The 19,933-nt window shown below is 35.8% G+C and overlaps 1 protein-coding gene across 1 annotated transcript in view; it reads right to left on the minus strand.

The window, feature by feature from the left end:
• The window catches only part of CDH18 (cadherin 18), an 835,087-nt gene that overhangs the window by 166,903 nt on the left and 648,251 nt on the right, over positions 1-19,933 (minus strand). Inside the window, exon 6 of the mRNA XM_089674838.1 lies at positions 13,734-13,915. Coding sequence (XP_089530964.1) covers positions 13,734-13,915 — 182 coding nt within the window. The remainder of the gene's footprint in view (positions 1-13,733; positions 13,916-19,933) is intronic.

Here is a 19,933-nt window from a genome sequence, read left to right on the forward strand (position 1 = left end):
CTAAACCATATCAGGCCTCAACATGGGGGTACTTTGTCAGGGTAATGAGGACAAAAGACTCCTCCACACAATCCTAGCCAGATGGATGTGGGGGGTAAGCAGGTTGGGGGCCTTTAAGACTCTGAAAGTCCCTTTACCAATACGGGAACACCCAGAAAACACCCCTATATAAATGAATAAGAGGTACCCATTATCCCTATTCATTCACAAAAAAATTAACATGGCTCTACATTACTGTAAAGCATATTGATAATGGATTTGCATTGTTTTTATTAAAGGACTTGTTAAACTATGTATCTTTATTTACACTTTATATTTGCTTTTGTGAATAAATAGGCTATTGTGTACCTCTTACTGATGCACATAGGAAGGGCAGTATCTAGTTGCCCCCCTATCCACAGACCCCAATAACCGCCGCACCAGGGGTGTGGAAAAAAGGTCTTTGTTCTCATCAACATGGACAAGGTGTTTCCCCAGGCAAGGATGGTTCAGGAGGGAAAGGGGCTCATACTCACACCCCCCCCCCGGTCTTCTAGGTTGCATGCTAGGATAGAAGTAGGTAAGAGCAGGTATACTGTAGATTTTTGGGGGACCTCACTTTTTTATACTTGCATGGGTTGCATGGCCTTAAGGGCCTAATATGAATTATAGGGAGAACCCCCATACCATGTTTTAAATATCCCTGCCTCTCGGCTTACATGCAGAGGATTTCTGACCATGTAAGTGAATGGGGTCAGTGATGTCACTAGCTATTAAGGACTCAGTGGTGCCTGCACCTGCCTGTATCCCTAGCCATTGACAACAGGGAACTGCTAGGTATAACAGTGGTAGTAATACAGCTATTATACATGATGTTTGGCTCCAGCCGAATGAGTAGATGTTTGGAAATTCAGCTGAACATTTGAACAAGGACAAAACCTTAAGTTAACAACTGCAGAAGATACTCAAAGTAGTTGGGGTTGTAAAATTCTGCATATATGTAGGAAGAGAATTAGGATTGCTTAGCAAATGACATCATGTAGAACATGTTAATTTGATGTGAAATCCATTTAAGTGTTGCTGTTACTCCAGCACTATTTAGCCAAAAGCACATTTTACATTTAAATCAGTTCTATGGCCATACTATATATGTGTGTTACCTATCTTCTGGCCATCTCTTTCATCAACTTCCTAGATTTCCTGCAGCTTCTCCTCTGCTGTTTATGCTTGATTTCTAAGGACTACATATCCCATGGTACATTGCTGCTTACTAGGTGTGATTTTTATGGTGACTCTGCCTCCTGAAACTCCTCCTCTCAGCACTTCTGTAGTTCAGAAGACAAGCTCTGTGAAATGTGTGGCACAGCAGTGCCTAATCACAGGGCATAGTGAACATGTGTCACAGAATTTATGGAAATAAATGTGTGTCAGATTATTCACAAAGTAAGCTTATAAATGTCGAGATTGTTCTTAATAATAGTAGCAGCCTAGAAGTAATGGAAATTCCATGTAGAAATTAATGTAATGATTTAAAATGTTGATCATGGATAAGCTTTAATAATGTTTGCAGTGCCAGCATTGTCATGGCAAGGGTAAATGTTGGTAAGCATAGTCAGAAAGTGCATATCTGACAGGACTCTATTGATACCAAACCAACATAAATTATTGTGGCACCAAATATTAAAAGTAAACTGAAAAGTAGAAAATAAGTGGTGTTAATTTATTATTTAGCCCCCTAGGGGGTTTTACAGATGCCCCTAAAAAGTGAATGTGACACTTGTATGTGGACTAGTAGTGAATAGATAGGCGTTGTACTTATATAAAATATAAATTCACCCTATAAACCCAAGAGGATATTAGTTGTCTGTGAATGAACACCAATCAATAATTATCAAACAATACACAAACCAAACAATTCATAAAACAATAAAATCAATAACTATATACTCCTATTTCCATAGAAAGACCTTGTGCTTCCACCACATGCTGAATAAACTTAAGGTCAATTTGCCATTATGTCCATTCATTTATTATTTATTTATTTATTATTGTTTGAATATTGTGTCGTTTTAAATGCTTTTTTTTTTACATTCACTGTAACCAAGCAACTTATTTTATAAAGAAATGCATTAATAAGGTCAGCCTGCATTGATAACTTGTTAGTTTTCTATACTATGAAGCTGATGCTATTATTCACTGCAGCAGCATGTTGAGCCTGATACTATTCAGTTTTGGTGGCCATTATTCTGAAGCCATCCAATCAAGACACTAATAGTTAATGGTAGTCATCCAATCAAAAAAGGGGTTCACCCTATAAATTTAGCCTGGACATGGCGGGTATCACTTCCTGAAGTGACGTCGAAGAACAAACGTGATTGCATCATATCCGGTCTCCAGTGACGTCACATCTGGCCACGACAGAGGCTTGGAACGCACGTCGGACATCTTAATTGATTACACAGATGATACATGCTGGTACTGGCTTATCAGGCACTGTATCATGTGAGTGTATCAAGTTTGTTTTAATTCTTGCTGTTGCCTCATTAAATACTACATTTAGAACAGTTTTTCGTTGTTGTGATTCCTTCGAGTGGTATGGCATAAACAACAAGGATTATCTATCTCAATGGTGATGGTGATGGTGACCATACGTGGAGCAACCTCTAGAGAATATCCTAGTTAAAGTGGAGCTCCAGCTTTAAGGACTGTGTATATATACACTCATGGCCACTTTATTAGGTATACCTGTTCAATTGCTTGGTAACACAAATTGCTAATCAGCCAATCACATGACAGCAGCTCAATGCATTTAGGCATCTTGGCATGGTGAAGACGACTTACTGAAGTTCAAACTGAACATTAGAATGGGGAAGAAAGGGGATTTAAGTGACTTTGAACGTGGCATGGTTGTTGGTGTCAGATGGGCTGGTCTGATTATTTCAAAAACTGCTGAACTACTGGGATTTTTACACACATCCATCTCTAGGGTTTACAGAGAATGGACCGAAAATATCCAGTGAGTGGCAGTTGTGTGGATGAAAATGCCTTGTTGATGTCAGCGGTCAGAGCAGAATGGGCAGACTGGTTCTAGATGATAGGCAACAGTAACTCAAATAACTAAAAAAAAAACATGAAAGTTTTTAATGGATACATCCTGCCTTGTATCAACGGTTCAGGCTGGTGGTGTAATTTGGGTTTGTTTTTGGCCAGGTGATCCAGTTTCTGCATGACCGCATGGGGTCTCCTGTGTCCCTGTACCCTAAACCCTGCTTATTGGGAGTGATCCATGATCCAGATGTGGATAAATATTTGACTATGTTCTTACATGAAACTGTGTTTAGTGCCAGGAAATTGGTAGCCTGCTACTGGATGCAGGCACTCCCTCCCACGTTGGAGGAGTTGATAGCTGATGTCAATAACACTCTCCCTCTAAAGAAATTGATATATGTTCATAGAGGTTAATCTGCCAAATATAATAACATTTGCAACCATTGGTTGCAAACTGTACTGCAAAAAATACCCTTTCCAAGGGACAAGAGGTTCTTCAGTGGGAACTCAGCAGTCAAACCATTTGTCCCTAGATATTTAAAGGGGAAGGGGCCCTTCCCAGACCCCTACCCCAACTATCCCTCTTCCCTTACCCCATTTACCATAATTCCTTTTCTACTCCGTACTGCTTACCCTCCATTCCTGACTAAGCTCCCCCATTTCTTTTTCTCTTCTTTACTTCCTAGCACCCTTTGGATCTCATTCCTTACAGGACCCATGCTGGATCCTGAGCTGTCCCCCTTTCCCATTATAGATAGGAAAGCCCACTCTTTATTTTTGGTTCTTTACTTTCTTTTTGAAAAGCTTATAAATTCAGAGGAAGCAAAAGTTACCACTTAAATTAGCATTGGAAGAACACAACTGATGATAATGGCTTGTAATGCCATCAAATACTATCTGAATATGGATAATTAAATTATGTGTTGTGTATCTTACTATATACACATGTATGGAAACTATATTGTATATCTATGTAACAAATGTGAAATATATTATTGTACTATTCTGACTTCATCTTGAACAAAATAAAGAATTTAACTAAACAGTACTGGAAGAATCTAAGAGTAGGTGTGACCAACCAGGAGTCCAAAGATAATCAATAACATCAAATATTTAGGGACATACCACAAAATAAGACAAAAGAGAACCAGAAAAATTGACTAATAATCATTTCTCCAGACAAAGCATCTCTCATTGTCGCCATTTGTCTTGGCTTTTTTTTTTATAGCATAGCACGGTGAAAGGGAAATAGAAGTGTGAATGGCTGCAGGGATGTTTATTATATTTTTCTTCAAGTCCCTTGACTTACTCAGCAGAATTACTGTGATTAGAGCAGTAAGTGGTGCTGTTTCTAATCAAGTCTGTAACCTATCCATTTCCTTTTCAATGACACTAACTTACATATTGCTACTATATATACATAGAAAGTTAAAGACATAAATAGGACACTACCATTTATTCTTCTTTTGTAATGATGAGTCACAACATATAATAAGCAGTCAAGGTAGAGCTAATTATGGAGTCTTCTCTTTTTATTTCCCAAAACAGGCAATTAGGCAGTGAAAAACGTTTGAATGGGTTAGCTTTCACAGTCATGGGTGATTATATAAAAAATACTGTCTAAAAAGAAACAAAGAAAGAGTGAAGTTGGGTTCTAAGTGACTTTGCTGAAAGTATGAAGTCAGGCATAAGAAATTATCCTGTTTTTATGTTCCTAATCGCTATAAAAAAACTGTTTGCACAACTAGCAAATGTGCACTCATTCATGAATTAGTTCATTTAAGCTAACTAACAGGCCTATAAATGAATTTCAGCCCAAAGAGAGTCTGTACGTTTATAAATAAGATGTCAATAAAATAGATAAGCTTGTATGAGCTTATGGAGTATGTATAGTAATCTAAAACTAAGAAAATATAATACAAAAAGTGCAAATTTAATACATTTATAAAAATGAATATAGAGATGAGTTAGTTTTTGTACTGCTAACATCCCTTATTATACGAAACAATTTTTTAAACCCCCATGGGATTTTTTAGGCAGATTAAATAATGTACGTTTCATAAGATGCTAATGTGCAATCTTCATGACAAAAGTTCTTGAAAAATACACAATAAAATACATATAAACATAATACTCTGTCAGTGTCATTTGTATAAATAATGGCTATTATGTGCAACATTCTAAAAAATCCCATATGTCCATGATATACAAAGGCAGTATGCCTTTCATGGCTTAAACAGCAGGACAAAACCCCAATGAATTTCAGAGAGATTCCTTCTTCAGCAGATAAAATGGGGGTATGCCATGTCTGGAAAGCAATCATATTTGTGAGTACACAGATCACAACAGTAACGTTATCAAACACTAATGTTCCATATCATACTGCATAGTCAATGCTGTACTTGCATATTAAATCATCAGCAATATACAAATAGTATTTAGATACAAGATAATTAAAAGGACTAGGCTGCCAGCACATCTTCCAGCCACCATGGATCCATGCAGGAACAAACCCCTTAGCCCAATGCACATTCACTGAGGTCACTTAGTGCATAATGGGGGGAGGGATAAGCCAGCAGGGCCCCCCAACAGTAAAAGAGACAGATCATAATGTTCTAAGGATAGACAAAAATATATATCCAGTATATATAAAGTTCACATTTGATTTGTGGGAGTAAGACAGATGATATTAATTTGTGGAATACGGGGAGAAGGTATGGGGTCAAGATATGTTTGAAGGTTTTGTAGAATTCCTTAGTAAGTCCTTCAGGGCCTGGGGATTTTCCATTGGGAAGTGAAATGATAGTATATTCTATCTCTTCCAAAGTAATGTTCGCATTTAGGGTGCTTAGTTGGGATTCTGTTAAAGAGTTTGAGGGTTGCAAGGTATTAATATTTTCCTTTAGGTTTCCTTTAAGTTATACAGGGAGGAATAATAATCAGCAAGAGCATCAGCTCCCCCTGTGGTGGCGTGTTTGATATATGAAATTTTCACTTTTCTGCTTTGAGTTTTAAGTCTATTATTGGACTATAGGATCAGAGAAGGCCATTGGAAATGATGGAATTGTGCATGGATTGCTCACCTCCATATCCAATAGAAATATCCAATATCCAACAGAGCATGCTCAGCAGTGCCTGAGTCCCCTCTTAGTCTCTAATTTGACCAGGCTTTGTGTGGAAGGTGATGAACGGCTTAAGTCAGGGGTGTAGGACTCATATGTGTCTGCAGCCGCTGCTGTATTTCTACCTCCAGTCTCTGTGTGTTTGGCTGGTGCAGAAACTAGAGGGGGCTGTGGTGGAGATGGTCTCCGGCTGCTATTTTGTTGAGGACCGCGGCTCATGGCAGGAAAATAATTTGAACGTTTCTGCACCTGCGGTTGGTCTGGATGGTACCTCCACATATAACCGTGTGCAGCAGGGTCTGGAGAGCAGGACGAGTCAGTCAGTAGGTGCTGTTGATGCCTCTGGGCTGTGATGGCTCAGAGGATTCCCTTGTTACTGAGTGGAGCTCTGGGTCTATGCAGCCATATTGCAGTGTGGTATCCATGCCCCCCTCCTCCCCTATTTTTGATGATCAGGATGTCATTGACAATTGAGAGCTATTATGGATTCATTGGGTCTGCATATTATTACCCCAAGAGGGGAATGTGCTGCAAGTTGGCTGTTTTACATACCAGCATGTACCTCTGGTTAGTTTATTTAGTATTTTTTAGCAATTATTATTATATAATTTATCACATGGGACTATTTATGTATCAAGATATGTGTTCCATGTCATTATTTAATTTACAGAGACTGAATTGATGTATGACACATGATTGTTTTGTATTGTAAGTGGGAAGGTGCATGTTTTTGATTATTTTACTTTCATTTTTTTTATTTTTATATTGACTCAGCAAGGTTTGGTGTACACCACAACACAGTTTAAGAAATATTATTATTTATTAATTACACAGTTAGTACAGTGCCACCCTTTGATTTTAAAATTAGATATGGCAAAAAACATTAGAAAATACAAAACAAAAATTAAAAAGAAATAAATTCAGAAGTAGTATTTTTAAATTAGGCATATAAAAACTGTGTGCATGCTTTAGTCAGGCACCTTTTACTAAGAAAATATGCTATTGATTATTGAAAAAAATGCAAGGTGTACAACACAATTATCACCATCCTTTTTATACTTATAATCTATTCACTGAATGTTTCATCTATGAGAATGTTCACATATTTTCTATATAAAATAATGTCTCATAACGAAATTTCAAACTTCTTAGCTATGCCCATTTGGCTAATTTTGATGTAAGGCACATGAACACTGTTGAAGATGATTAGGATGCCAAAGGTTGAGCAAATGAGTCATTTGAATTCATTAAAGCAAATTCACATTCCGGGTATATAACCATAGCACAATGAAAAAGATGTGATGAAATATTAAAGCATAATTGTATCTGTATAAGAAAATGTACATTTATACAGGTTTTTAGCAGATATAGATTGAAGCAGATAGAAACAGATGGATGCCTATTTTCTTGAAAAAATGTCAATAAAATGATAAATGACTGTAATATATCAAAAATGGATTACTAAAAAGGACTTTGCAATGCTTTTATGAAGTTATGCACAAAACAGAGATTGTATACACCAAAATGCCATAGTTTTTTATCTAGAACTTTTGGAAGAAAAAACTAAACCTCTACAACTTTTCCTTCCCAAAATACAAGTTTTTTTGTGAATATCTTTTTACATACTAAGCTTTTCAAATAAAAGAAAAATCATCAAAGCAACACACAGACTCAGCATGACAGAGTAAATGCTTTAACACTTAACTAGGTTTGCTAAAAATACATTTAAAGTCTATTTAGATACATTTCTTACACCGAGGAAAATAATTACTGCAGGCATACAAATAATATAGTAAAATAATTTCAAACATTTGTGATTTACTAAGTTCTCATTTGATTTTAAATAAGTAACAGATTAACATTCTTGCAAGATATTTTCCCTAAACAATGCCATGATTTTGGTACAATTAGGCAAGTCGCATATATTCACTAAACAAAGTGAAGCTGTGCTCACTTTAAAAAGTCAATTATGTGTAGAGAAATTAATAATAAAAAAGAAGGATATTACCTTGTTTAAATGAGAGAAGTAAACACATCTTTATTTGTATTTATTTCTTAACAATCTCTTATTTAATAATAAATCAAGCCTACTCAGCAAGATTTGTTTAATCATGGAAAAAACAGATAATTGTTTTAGGCAAATATCCTTTGGAAATGCACTTAGTAAATGTAATCATCATGTCCCATCTGCATCAAAACTGGTCCTCCCCTTTCTGTGCACTACTGTCCCAGAGTTTCTTAAGTTATTGTTCATAACAACAAAACATTTGCATAAGTATCATGTTGTGTTTAATCTATCTGTACTGTAGCTATGTTTGGAAGACATCTGGGTTGGAACATTTATCACTGCATGGAGCTTTAAAGGGGTCCCTACCTGAAAGTGCAACATCCACTCATCTAGGAGCCCCTCACCCACTCCCAAACTAACAAAAAAAAAAACACTCATTAAAAGATACAACAAATTAAACAATTAGAAGAAAAAAGAAAAAATACTTACTAATGCCAGTTCCTGAGGTTGCCAGTGTGCTTTGCACTGTAATGGATTGCATTTACATGGGATTTGGCATACTTACCTCTTCCAGAAGGCAACATAAGGCACCATAATGTCCCTGGAACATTTAGAAAGCTGCTGAAAGTCAGGGTCTAAATTAAGTTGTTTTTCTTTCAATGGTTTATTTATGTAGCCTTTAATGAGTGTTTCATTTACTGGAGATGGGAACGTGGCTTCCAGATAAGCATCCTTTTCATTTTCATGCAATAGCAATATCCACTGAGGCCTCCCTAGCGGACTGATTATGTCCATATTTCTGTGTTCAAAGCGGTACATTTTTTTGCATGGAAATATGTATTTTTTTTATTGTAGGCCTGTAATTTTTAGGAATAACTCACTGAAATCTGTCCGAACAAGAGAGTCTAGTAAACATCCCGGGTATGTTAAAATTTGAAACACGAAATCATAAACTATAATTTAATAAATAATCATAAAAAATAATAATATAAATAATACATTTAATTAAATAATATAATCAAACCAAAAACACTGAAATTTGAAATATAGCGCCAAGTTCGCACATCACTGAGCAAAGTCGCAAAATCGTTTTCAGTGTCTGATGACGAATTTCCCCACGAATCATTATCACTCAATTCTGCAAGTGGTTCTGATTTACTATCGCTGTTCTCTAGCTGGTCGAAAACCGCTTTTGATCTAAAGGGACACTTTTTGGATGCCATGGGCATTTCTCAGTTTCCAGGCAGAAAAATGTAACAGTAAAAACAGTAAAAATGCAGGCAGGGCACAGGACAAAGCACTCGGTACAAAATGTATGTGAAATGGTTTGATACAGTAATGTTTTACTATGTGATTTTAGTGAATTAAGTGAATGTCACTTTTACAACTTTCCAATTTCCCGCCAGTTCCATCCCCCGTACATCCTGACGTCGCAGGGAACAGAACCCAGATGACAGATGCCGGCATCCGCTGGAGGACATTGCCAGGGACACTGCAGGAGGGACATCGAGGGAGCGGAGGACAAGGTAAGTGAAGAAGAGATCCCGGAGCAATGCTGCAGGGTATTCCTGAGTGTAGCTCGGGGTTAACACTTGTGGTGCTGAAACTTTACCCCGAGCTACACTCGGGAATACCACCAGGGAGGTTAACAAAGGACTCTGGAATGAGTAGAACATGTTTGTACTAAGCACACAATTTATTCCAAATACATTAAAACCTCATTAAATTTATTTTTAAATAAAATAGTATAAATATCTTGTTTTTATGTCAATTTACTGTGATGTTTTGCAACGCAGCCCATTCAGACTGAGAGAAGAAATGCCAGTAGTCTGAACCTATCAAACATAATTTAATTGCAGTGCTGTTAGTCTCACACAGGGACCATGCTACCATGCCTTCATTGTTTTAGGAAGTAAGTGGACCCCATTGTAAATCCTATTTGTATAAGGGAAAGTGGTGTAAACCTCCTAGCTATGCAAGATGGTAAGCTGAGCAGAAGCACAATTATGTTGACAAATGTATTAAACTGTTTGTCCAAATTTCCTTTTTTAAATAATTGATTCCACTGGTTTGAAATGATATTTAAATATAACCTAGTAGAAGAAAATAGTGATCTATCACACTTATGCTGGTCAGTTGCCACACACCATTATTTTGCTTGTTTTATTTTTTTTTTAGATTGAAACAACATTTTTAATCAAGTAACTAGAATATTTTCATTCAAACCCTAAAAAATGTAATCTTCTTTAACCAACTGCCTTCAAAAATGTAATCTAAATACTTTGGGCATGTATGATCCTCCTCCACAATGGTTTACTGTCTGCATTTACTGGCAAATACAGTCTATCAAAAATTGCTTTTTCTATGTAAAGTAATAATAATAATGATAAATAATATGTAAGGTGTTGCAATGTTATCATTGCCACTTTGTAAGTACTTTGGCTCATTTATGAAAATATATTAATAAAGCATGTCATTTTTACTTACAGTAGTGCTAGATATTTTAAAACTAACATTCGGCAAAATATTTTGTCCATAAATTGCCTAGAAAGCGAATATTTTTTTTAAAGCAAATATTACCAAGAGAAAAAAATATGTATGCGTTACTTAGTTATTACTTGAATCATGACAATGTATTGCTACAGTAAGTTAATAGGCCCTAAGCTGAAATGGAGAAATATGTCTGGTCCATAAAATATATAGAGAGAGTTTGAGAGATGAAGTGCTTGGACTTATTTATTTATTTAATTTATTTTTGGCACAAGCTAAAAAAATACTGAATTGAAATTACTTTCATATACTCTGTAAATAAATATGAAAATAAGCTAACATTTTCAACCCATCTGATTGTTTCCTCTGATTTAACCACTTCCCGTCCGGCCCATGTATATAAACGACTAAACGGTGGCAGTGTAGGGTCGGGTGGCCGTTTATAAATGGTCTCCCCGCACCCTGCTTGTGTGCACTCCCTGCAGACACAGTGGAATACCGATCGTTGGACAGGACCTCTGTGCGAGGTTCCGATAATGTGATCACTGATTGGCCAGTCAGTGATCACATGAAGAGTAGTAAGCAAAATGTCACTTTTGACATCATTGCTTACTATGTGTGAAATCTGTGAATGATCACAGAGGTCACATGGTACAAGGCTATTCACAACAGCCTTGTACCATGTGACAAGCTGTGGCCAATCACAGCTCACACAGTAGTTCTCAATGGCTGCAAGAATGCAGCTAGAGAGAAGGAGAAATTATTGCTTTTTACACCAATAAAGGCTGTAACCAATCACAGCTCACACAGTAGTTCTCAATGGCTGCAAGAATGCAGCTAGAGAGAAGGAGAAATGATTGCTTTTACAGCCTTTATGGGTGTAAAAGCAATCAGTGTAAAAAAAAAAAGAAAATCTTCATCACCCCCCACAAGAAGTACAGTGTCACCATGGTGACACTGTACTGCTAGGGTGACAGTATGTAAAAAAAAAAACATAAATAATAATATAAAAAAATAAAAAAAATGTTTAAAAATTATTTTTGGTTATAAACTAATTTGGTTTTTTTTTACTAAAAAGATAATGGAATAAATTTTGGCCAAGATTTATGATGAAATACGATTTATTTGCAAAATGTTATAAGAAAACCACTTTTTTTCAAAATTTTTGGACATTTTCATTTACATAGCAAAAAAAATAAAAATCCTAGTAGTAAATAAATACCACCAAGATAAAGCTTTATCTGTCTCAAAAAAATGCTAAAAAATTCATATGGGTACAGTGTTGCATGACTGTGCAATTGTCATTCAAAGTATGATAGCACTGAAAGCTGAAAATTGGCCTGGACAGGAAGGCGGTAAAAGTGTCCAGACTGGAAGTGGTTAATATAAAAAACAAGACCAAAACGCTAAAAAAAAATCCAGATGCACTGATCGTTTTCATATTTAAGAATATTGAAAGAATATTAGATTACAAGACTTAGTCATGTGTGGATAATATAAAGGAAATCTGTGCTAAGAGAAAAATTAAGGCTGTCTATGCTAGTCTTCCTTTGACTGTCTGATCTTGCTGATCCATTTGTTTCAATACTTTCTTGCTCACTAATATGAAATATGCATGCAAATAAGGAATTTTAACTTCCCTCAGATTGCTTGTTCTTGGTCAGAGACCAAAAAAAATTACTAAAGCCAGGGACAATCAGAAAATTTGTATTTTCTGAAGGAAAACAGCATTGGCCTCTATATTTCTATCAGTACATGTGTATTTTAACATTTAACATTTATTGACATGATATGGTTAATCTGCTATTTAATACCCTCCACCACTCTTGTAATGCATAGGTTAAAAAAAAAAATACAAAAACAAAAATCACAACAAAAAAGATACTTACCTCAGACCCTGGCTTCTGGCCTGATTGTTCAGACTTCCTGTAGAATCCTGGGAAAACTAGTTATCCCAAATGTTATGACTATGTGCTTAATGTTTTCACATTGGATGGGGGACTGCTAAATAGCAGGATCTCTCTTTTATGCTAAGGTCTATTTAGGCAACAATGCAAATTTTTGAGTAATATTACTTATGGATTGATGAGATATGCTGAATGGATAGGTTATCATAATTTTCCTTTTACCCAATTTGTGCTGACTGACCTTAGTCAAAATTCCTGAGCATTAGAAATTGCACTCAACCAACAGTCAATTCATTTGGTTACATTGTATGGCTCTCTGCTGTTAAATCTATAAAAGTTCTATTTTATTTCTTAGTGTTTTTTTTTAATTAAAAGTCTAGAAGAGGTGCTTTTGATCACATATTAAGTTTGCCAGTGTATCTGCCAAAAATGTTTCATGAAAGCCATGGAACTGAGGAAGATACTAATTGTCAGACTCATTACACCATTTGTTATCTCAAAGTATATCCATATCCACCGATAGTAGTTGTAAGACCAAAAGTGACTTCATAACATAATTGTGTGTGAAATTTGTCAAATTTGAAAACAGCACATCTGTGTGGGGCTCTGCCCACATGGCCAAGTCGTTCATTCACGGACTTCCATGAATGAATGAACTGCAGGTCCCAACAGCCTTATCAGCTGAGGGCTTGTAGTTTTCATTGAACTTCCACGGCGCTGTGGAGTGCCGTGGTAGTTCATTGAAGCTTCCTGTCAGTATATCTGCTTGACTGTACATCCCGTACGGCAAGCAGATATTCTGACAGGTCTTCTGGAGACCCGCATGGCATCGGCAATCTACTGATCGCTGATGCAATGCTTTTCAGGCTTCTTTGGACAAAAATAATAAATGCCGATTTTTTTTACCTGCAAAAAAATGTGCATTTATTATTTTTGTCCAAAAGGTGAACTTATCCTTTAAATGTTCGTTTAACAATGGCCAATGCCTTAGCTTTGAAGGATACCTTCTTTGATCCCTAGAGAATGTCAGCAATCTGCATTGAATCTCCTAAATCTCAAAGAATTCAAGTATCCATGCATAGTTCAGAACCACAATTTACTGAAAATATTTTGATGACCTTGAACACAAATAGTACCAAACATATATAATAAAAGTCATATTCAAATAGAAGAGTTTACCTTTTTGAGAAATATGATTCCCTCTCTTGATTCTTTATCAGTAGATATGGAGAAAACACCATCTCCATTGATGATTGAGTACCTGACGTCAGCATTTCGTCCAATGTCTGCATCACTTGCCTTGATTTTGCCAACTGGGGAGTCCACTTTAGCTGATTCAGGAACATAAAGCTGATAATGTTCTGTTGAGAAATGTTTAAAAAAAGGATGATTAGCATACAAATAAGAGTCAGAAACAATCCTAAATAAAATGCAACAGAAAAGTCTTTGGGGTTCATGTTTTAAAGAATATCCGTGTTTGCTGTTGGAGCAAAAAGCAAGACCATAGGACCAATCATTTTCTCGTAGTGTTCACAATGCACACACAGAGACAAGAACATCAGTTACAGTTTATATATGTCATGGTTTGCTAAGCAGCATAGCCTCCAGTGACTGACTGTATTCCAGAAAAGTGGTGACTGCCTAAAATACAATTTTTTTTTCCCACCAATGTTTTTTGTGACTTTTTGACAATTTTTTACTAGTTTGCATGTGGATTTCATGCAAGAAAAATACCATAGGAAGTGAATACTAATAATATTAAATGTGACTGTAAAAAACACTGAAATAAAATAATCACAGTCCTTTCTTTGCTTAGCAACATGTGCTAAAATGTAGGCTTTGGCCATGGCAAGAGTGGTTACAAATACTTCATATGCTGTTTGCAGAGTTGCCAACTGTCCATATTTTTTATGTATGGTTTGTACAAATCCTTCTTACACTTCTATAAAGAGCAAAGTACAGGAACACAACATTTTGTTTCTTGTTCAAGGGTGACAGCATAATTCTTGCTCTGGCAGAGAGGCAGTAACGCAGCAGCATGTTCTCAGGTAAGTAAACCAATAAACAGTAATGCTGAGGGTTTATTATTACTCCTACTGACACCAACAATTATAATCTATTATTGCTCCCACTGACACCAATGACTTTTATATTGCCCTCATTGACACCAATAACTGTGTTTTATTATTGCCTTGACTGATAACAATGATCATGGTTTATTATTGTTCCCACTAATATTACCAATTGTGTTTTATTACTACTCCCACTAAAATGAATAATTGTATTTTATCAGTGCTCCTAATGACACCTCATTTATGAGGTTTTATTGTTTCTTCCACTGACACCAATTATAAGGGTTTGTTACAGCTCCCAATAACACCAATGATTATGCTTCATTACTGTGTTTAATTTTAAACACATTAGGGTTTATTATAACCCCGGGTAAAATGTTGTTTTCCTTGCGTGTGATTCTGTATTACTTGCCTTTAGTAAACCACCATTAACACCAACAATTGGATTAGTTTTTATGCCCATTTACACCAACAATGGCATTTATTTTTACTCCTACTGAGAACAACAATAGAGTTTATTTTTATGCCCACTGATATAAATTATGCTTTTTTAATATACTGACACAAATAAAATTTTTTACGCTCACTGACACAGATGCCCACTAAAAATTTTTGTCCAGTAAAACTAACAGGGTTTTGTTATTATAACCTGTAATACCATCAGGGTTTAAATCTGAACATGGCAGCAACACTAAGTAAACATGCTGTGCCATTGAGAAAACTAGCTGGGGAGCTATTCACATATACTGGTGAGTAAGGAGCAAGAAATGCACCTATGTTAATTAAATACATACAACACATTAAATACAGTTGTGCTCAAAAGTTTGCATACCCTGGCAGAAATTGTGAAATGTTGGCATTGATATTGAAAATATGACCGATCATGCCAAAAAATGCTCTTTTTTGAAAGATGATGATCATATGAAGCCATTTATTATCAAATAGTTGTTTGGCTCCTTTTTAAATCATAATGATAACAGAAATCACCCAAATGACCATGATCAAAAGTTTCCCTCCCCTGGAATGTTTGGTCTTGGTACAGACACACAAGGTGACACACACAAGTTAAAATGCCAATTAGAGGTTAATGTTCCACATCTGTGGCTTTTTAAATTGCAATTAGTGTCAGTGTATAAGTAGTCAATGAGTTTGTTAGCTCTTACCTGGAAGCACTGACTAGGCTAGATTTTGAGCCATGGGGATCAGATAAGAACTGTCAAAAGTCCTGCGTAACAAGATAATGGAACTTTATAAAGATGGAAAAAGACATAAAAAGATGTCCAAAGCCTTGAATATGCCATTCATCACTTCCACTAAGAAGTAGAAAATTCAGGGACCTCTTGATGCCAAGCCAAGTACAGGTAAACCAAGAAAGATTGCAGCCACAACTGCCAGAAGAATTGTTTGGGATACAAAGGGAAACCCATAGGTAACCACAAGAAAAACACAGGCTACTCTGGAAAAAGACAGTGTGATTGTTTTGAAGGAGCACAATAGGATGACACCTGAACAAAAATGAGCTGCATGGTTGAGGTGCCAAAAAGAAACCTTTACAGCATCAATGACACAAAAAGGCCTGGCTAGGCATGTCAAGGTGTTGTCAGGCATATTGTAACTGGGCTTTTTTGTGGCATTGGTGCAGTAAAAGCTTCTTTCTGGCACCTCGACCAAACAGCTCATTTTTGTTCAAGTATCACCGTATTGTACTCCTTAAAAACAACCACACCATCTTTTTCCAGAGCAGCCTGTATTTCTTTTGAGGTTGCCTGTGGGTTTTTCTTTGAATTCCGGACAATTCTTCTGTCAGTTATGTCTGCAATCTTTCTTGGGCTACCTGATCTTGGCTTGGTATTAAAAAATCCCCAAATTTTCCACTTCTGAATAGGTGATTTAACAGTACAGATTGGCATATTCAAGGCTTTGGACATCTCTTTATGTCCTTCTCCATCTTTATAAAGTTCCATTACCTTGTTACGCAGAACTTTTGACTGTTCTTTTCTGATCCCCATGGCTCTGTATCTAGCCTATTTGATATTAAATGGCTTCATATGATCAACATCCTTCAATAAAAGAGCATTTTTTTGGCATGATCAGTCATATTTTCAATATCAATGCCAAAATTTCACAATTTCTGCCAAGGTATTCAAACTTTTGAGCACAACTGTAAACTACCAGAAGAAATTATAGCCGGGTACATTTAGATTATAGAAAAAGATGCTAAAGACAAAGAGAAGGGAAAAACAAACATACAGGATGTAATCCCAGAGAAGAACAGTGGGAGTATCATGCCACTGTTATGGATGAGCTGTGCAAGATGGGTGTCGAAGCCAAGCTGACTACCGTGTGCTAAAGGATTGACTTTTGCATTTCAGCTTTAAACTTATGTTCATTGACACCAACAAAAGGACAGATTTTTGCACTTAGTGATCAATAACATAAGAGACACTGTTACTGTACATACTCCTGGCCACTACAATTTGTATGCTGTGTTGGTGCCAAACAGTCCTGTGTTTTTTGTTGTTTGGTGTCTCAAGTATTGCTATTTGCTAAGTATTCCATAAATATTTTAGTAAAGTTCTTCTTCAAGGTAGGGTCAGACAAAGTGGTAGCTCTCTACCTATAGTCTGTGCAGAGAAAAAAATATTTGTAATGGAAGTTTATTTTTTTCATAATTATCCTATGTCTTGAGGTTAAGGTGTGTCACTGAAACTGTCCCTTTTTGGCATAGAAATTACAGTATTTGATGAGTATAATAAATGTGCAGTGTAAACATTAAGTAGGCACCTCCTTTTCATTAACAAATTAAGTTTACTTTCACATACAGTGTATGCCAGGTGTGTCAAAAATATAATGAGAATGAAGTTCCTACACTCGAGAAGGGCTCTGTGAAGAGAGAATCTGATCAAGGTCACTTGAAGTGTGGTGCCAGGTATATATTAGAACATTGACTAGTTTCATTCCAGTCCTGTCAAGAGTGGAGACTTTCTTTTTTGTGACACCCTGTTTAAGTGCCTTGTATAAAAAAAATGCAAGAGAGTTTGGAACAGTGGTACTCAATCAAATTTTGTGTGAAATTAGGTAAAAGTGTATCAGAAACCTTTAAAATGGTGAGGAAATGTTATGGAGAAGCTTATCTATCATCTACACAAGTATACCAATGGAAAAAGGTCTTCATGGAAAGATGAGAAGGTGTTGAAGACAAACAATGATCAGGATGGACCTCTTTATCAAAAATGGAACAGAATGGATGCAGTGATGTCTGTTCTGAACCGTAACCGAGGGCTCACTATCAGAAGATGAAGAAGAGTTTGAAAAGACACCATTTTGGTAATGTGAATAACGTCCAAAGAACCCCTACACAGCTCTGAATGCCATCCCACTTGAAGACCTCCAGGGATGCTATGAAGAATATACAGCAAGGTGCATACTTTGAAGAAGACAATGTTCAATTGTACATTTTTTCAATGAAAGAGTTTTAAAAATATAATTATCAACTACCAACCCATTTCAGTAATAAATAATGGCTTAAAGATCTTTAGCAGACTGTTATCTGACAGACTGGGATCCATTATTCCCACCACAACTCTCCAGACTAATCTAGCTTAATTTCTAAAAGATTTATCACTGACAACATTCAGCTAGTATCTGATATTATAGGATACTAATATGCACTCCCGAGTCCTTCTCCTTATGAGTTTAGAAGGTCTTCAACATCGTAACATTAGAATAACTATCAGCTCTATTACCCGGATATGGTTTTTGTGAGTTCCTACATGAATTTCAGGCACTCTCCCAAAAGCAGCATAACGGTCCCGGGCTGGTTGGACTTTTTCATGCTGAGATGGAGGACCAGACAATGCTGTCCCCTTTCACCTTTACTATTTGCAATAGTCATGGAGCCCCTCTCTACCACTATCACTCTACACTCAGGTATTTATGATTATGTTAAGAAGGGCTTTTCATTTAAACACTGCATGTATTCAGATGACATGGTGTTATTTCTTTCAAAGCCTCTTATATCCATGCCTAATTTGAACTCATTGCTGCATAAATTTGTCAACCTTACTGGTCTGTCAGTTAATTTTATGAAATCCATGGCTATGCCGATAAGGGTCCCTGGTCCCAGTGCGAGACTCTCCAAACCTCTTTTTCTTTCATGTGGTCCCCAGAGGCTATCCCGTACTTGGGCATTTCACTAGACATGTGCAGGTAATTTTGTCTTGAATCAAAATTTGATTATTCATTATTTTTCATTATTCAGAGATTCGGATGTATCCAAATTCTTAATTACAATAGTAATGAATTTAAACAAATCTGGAAAAACTAAACAAAATTTGGCTGAGATTCAAATCAATTCAAAAACACACAAATTCATACTTGAAAACAATTTTGAAAACCAATTCAAATTTGAAAACAAGAATAGAATAAAATAGAAAATAAAAAAATAGAAAAGAATAGTATAGAAAAAAATAGAATAGAAAATAATAGAATTATTTAGTATAGAATAGAATAGAATAGAACAGATTAGAATAGAAAATTAAAGAATAGAATAGAAAATAAGAGTAAAACAGAGCAAAATAGAACAGAAAATAAAGGAATAGAATAGAAACAGAATAGAAAAGCAAAGAATAGAATAGAAAATATTAGAATAGAGAATCAAAGAATAGAATAGAATAGTATAGAAAAATAATAGAATAGAATAAAAAGAATATAACTGCCTTCCGAAATTCAAATTTTGAATAGAATACATTTGAATTCGAACAGAATACATTAGAATATAAAATAATAGCAAAGAATAGAATAGATTAGAAGAGACTAAAATACTTTACAAAAAATTGTGAGCTGCGCTATGGTTCAAAATTGTAAATTTGGTCAACTTTGCATAAGCAAAACGAATTCCGAAAAACAAATTAAACAAATTTAATTAATAAAAAAAACCTAAATTAGTCAAATAATGAATCGAAAGGAAACTAAACAAAACAAAAGATTTAATTTTGCACATGTCTACATTTCACGTGCATCTGATTTTTCTAAATGTTTCAATGTAACTATCTGCCCTTGGTATCAAAAATCTGCCATATGCTGAAAACCTGGCCTTCTTAAGACATCTTTTTAGGTAGAGTGGTAGCTATTAAAATGAATGGTCTGCCTAAGATACTTTATCTTTTTAGAGCGCTTCCAATCTTTGTTCCCAAGGCATTTCTGGATGCTCTACAAAATATAATTAATACATTTATCTGGTCCAATAGAAGAGCAAGATTCTCTGCAGGTAATCCGTATCGCCCACATATAGCAGGCGCTTTGGGC

The sequence above is a fragment of the Staurois parvus genome, unplaced genomic scaffold (genome assembly GCF_062004578.1).
Source record: "Staurois parvus isolate SC_StPar_1 unplaced genomic scaffold, SC_StPar_1.0 ptg000153l, whole genome shotgun sequence".
Classification (NCBI taxonomy): domain Eukaryota; kingdom Metazoa; phylum Chordata; class Amphibia; order Anura; family Ranidae; genus Staurois; species Staurois parvus.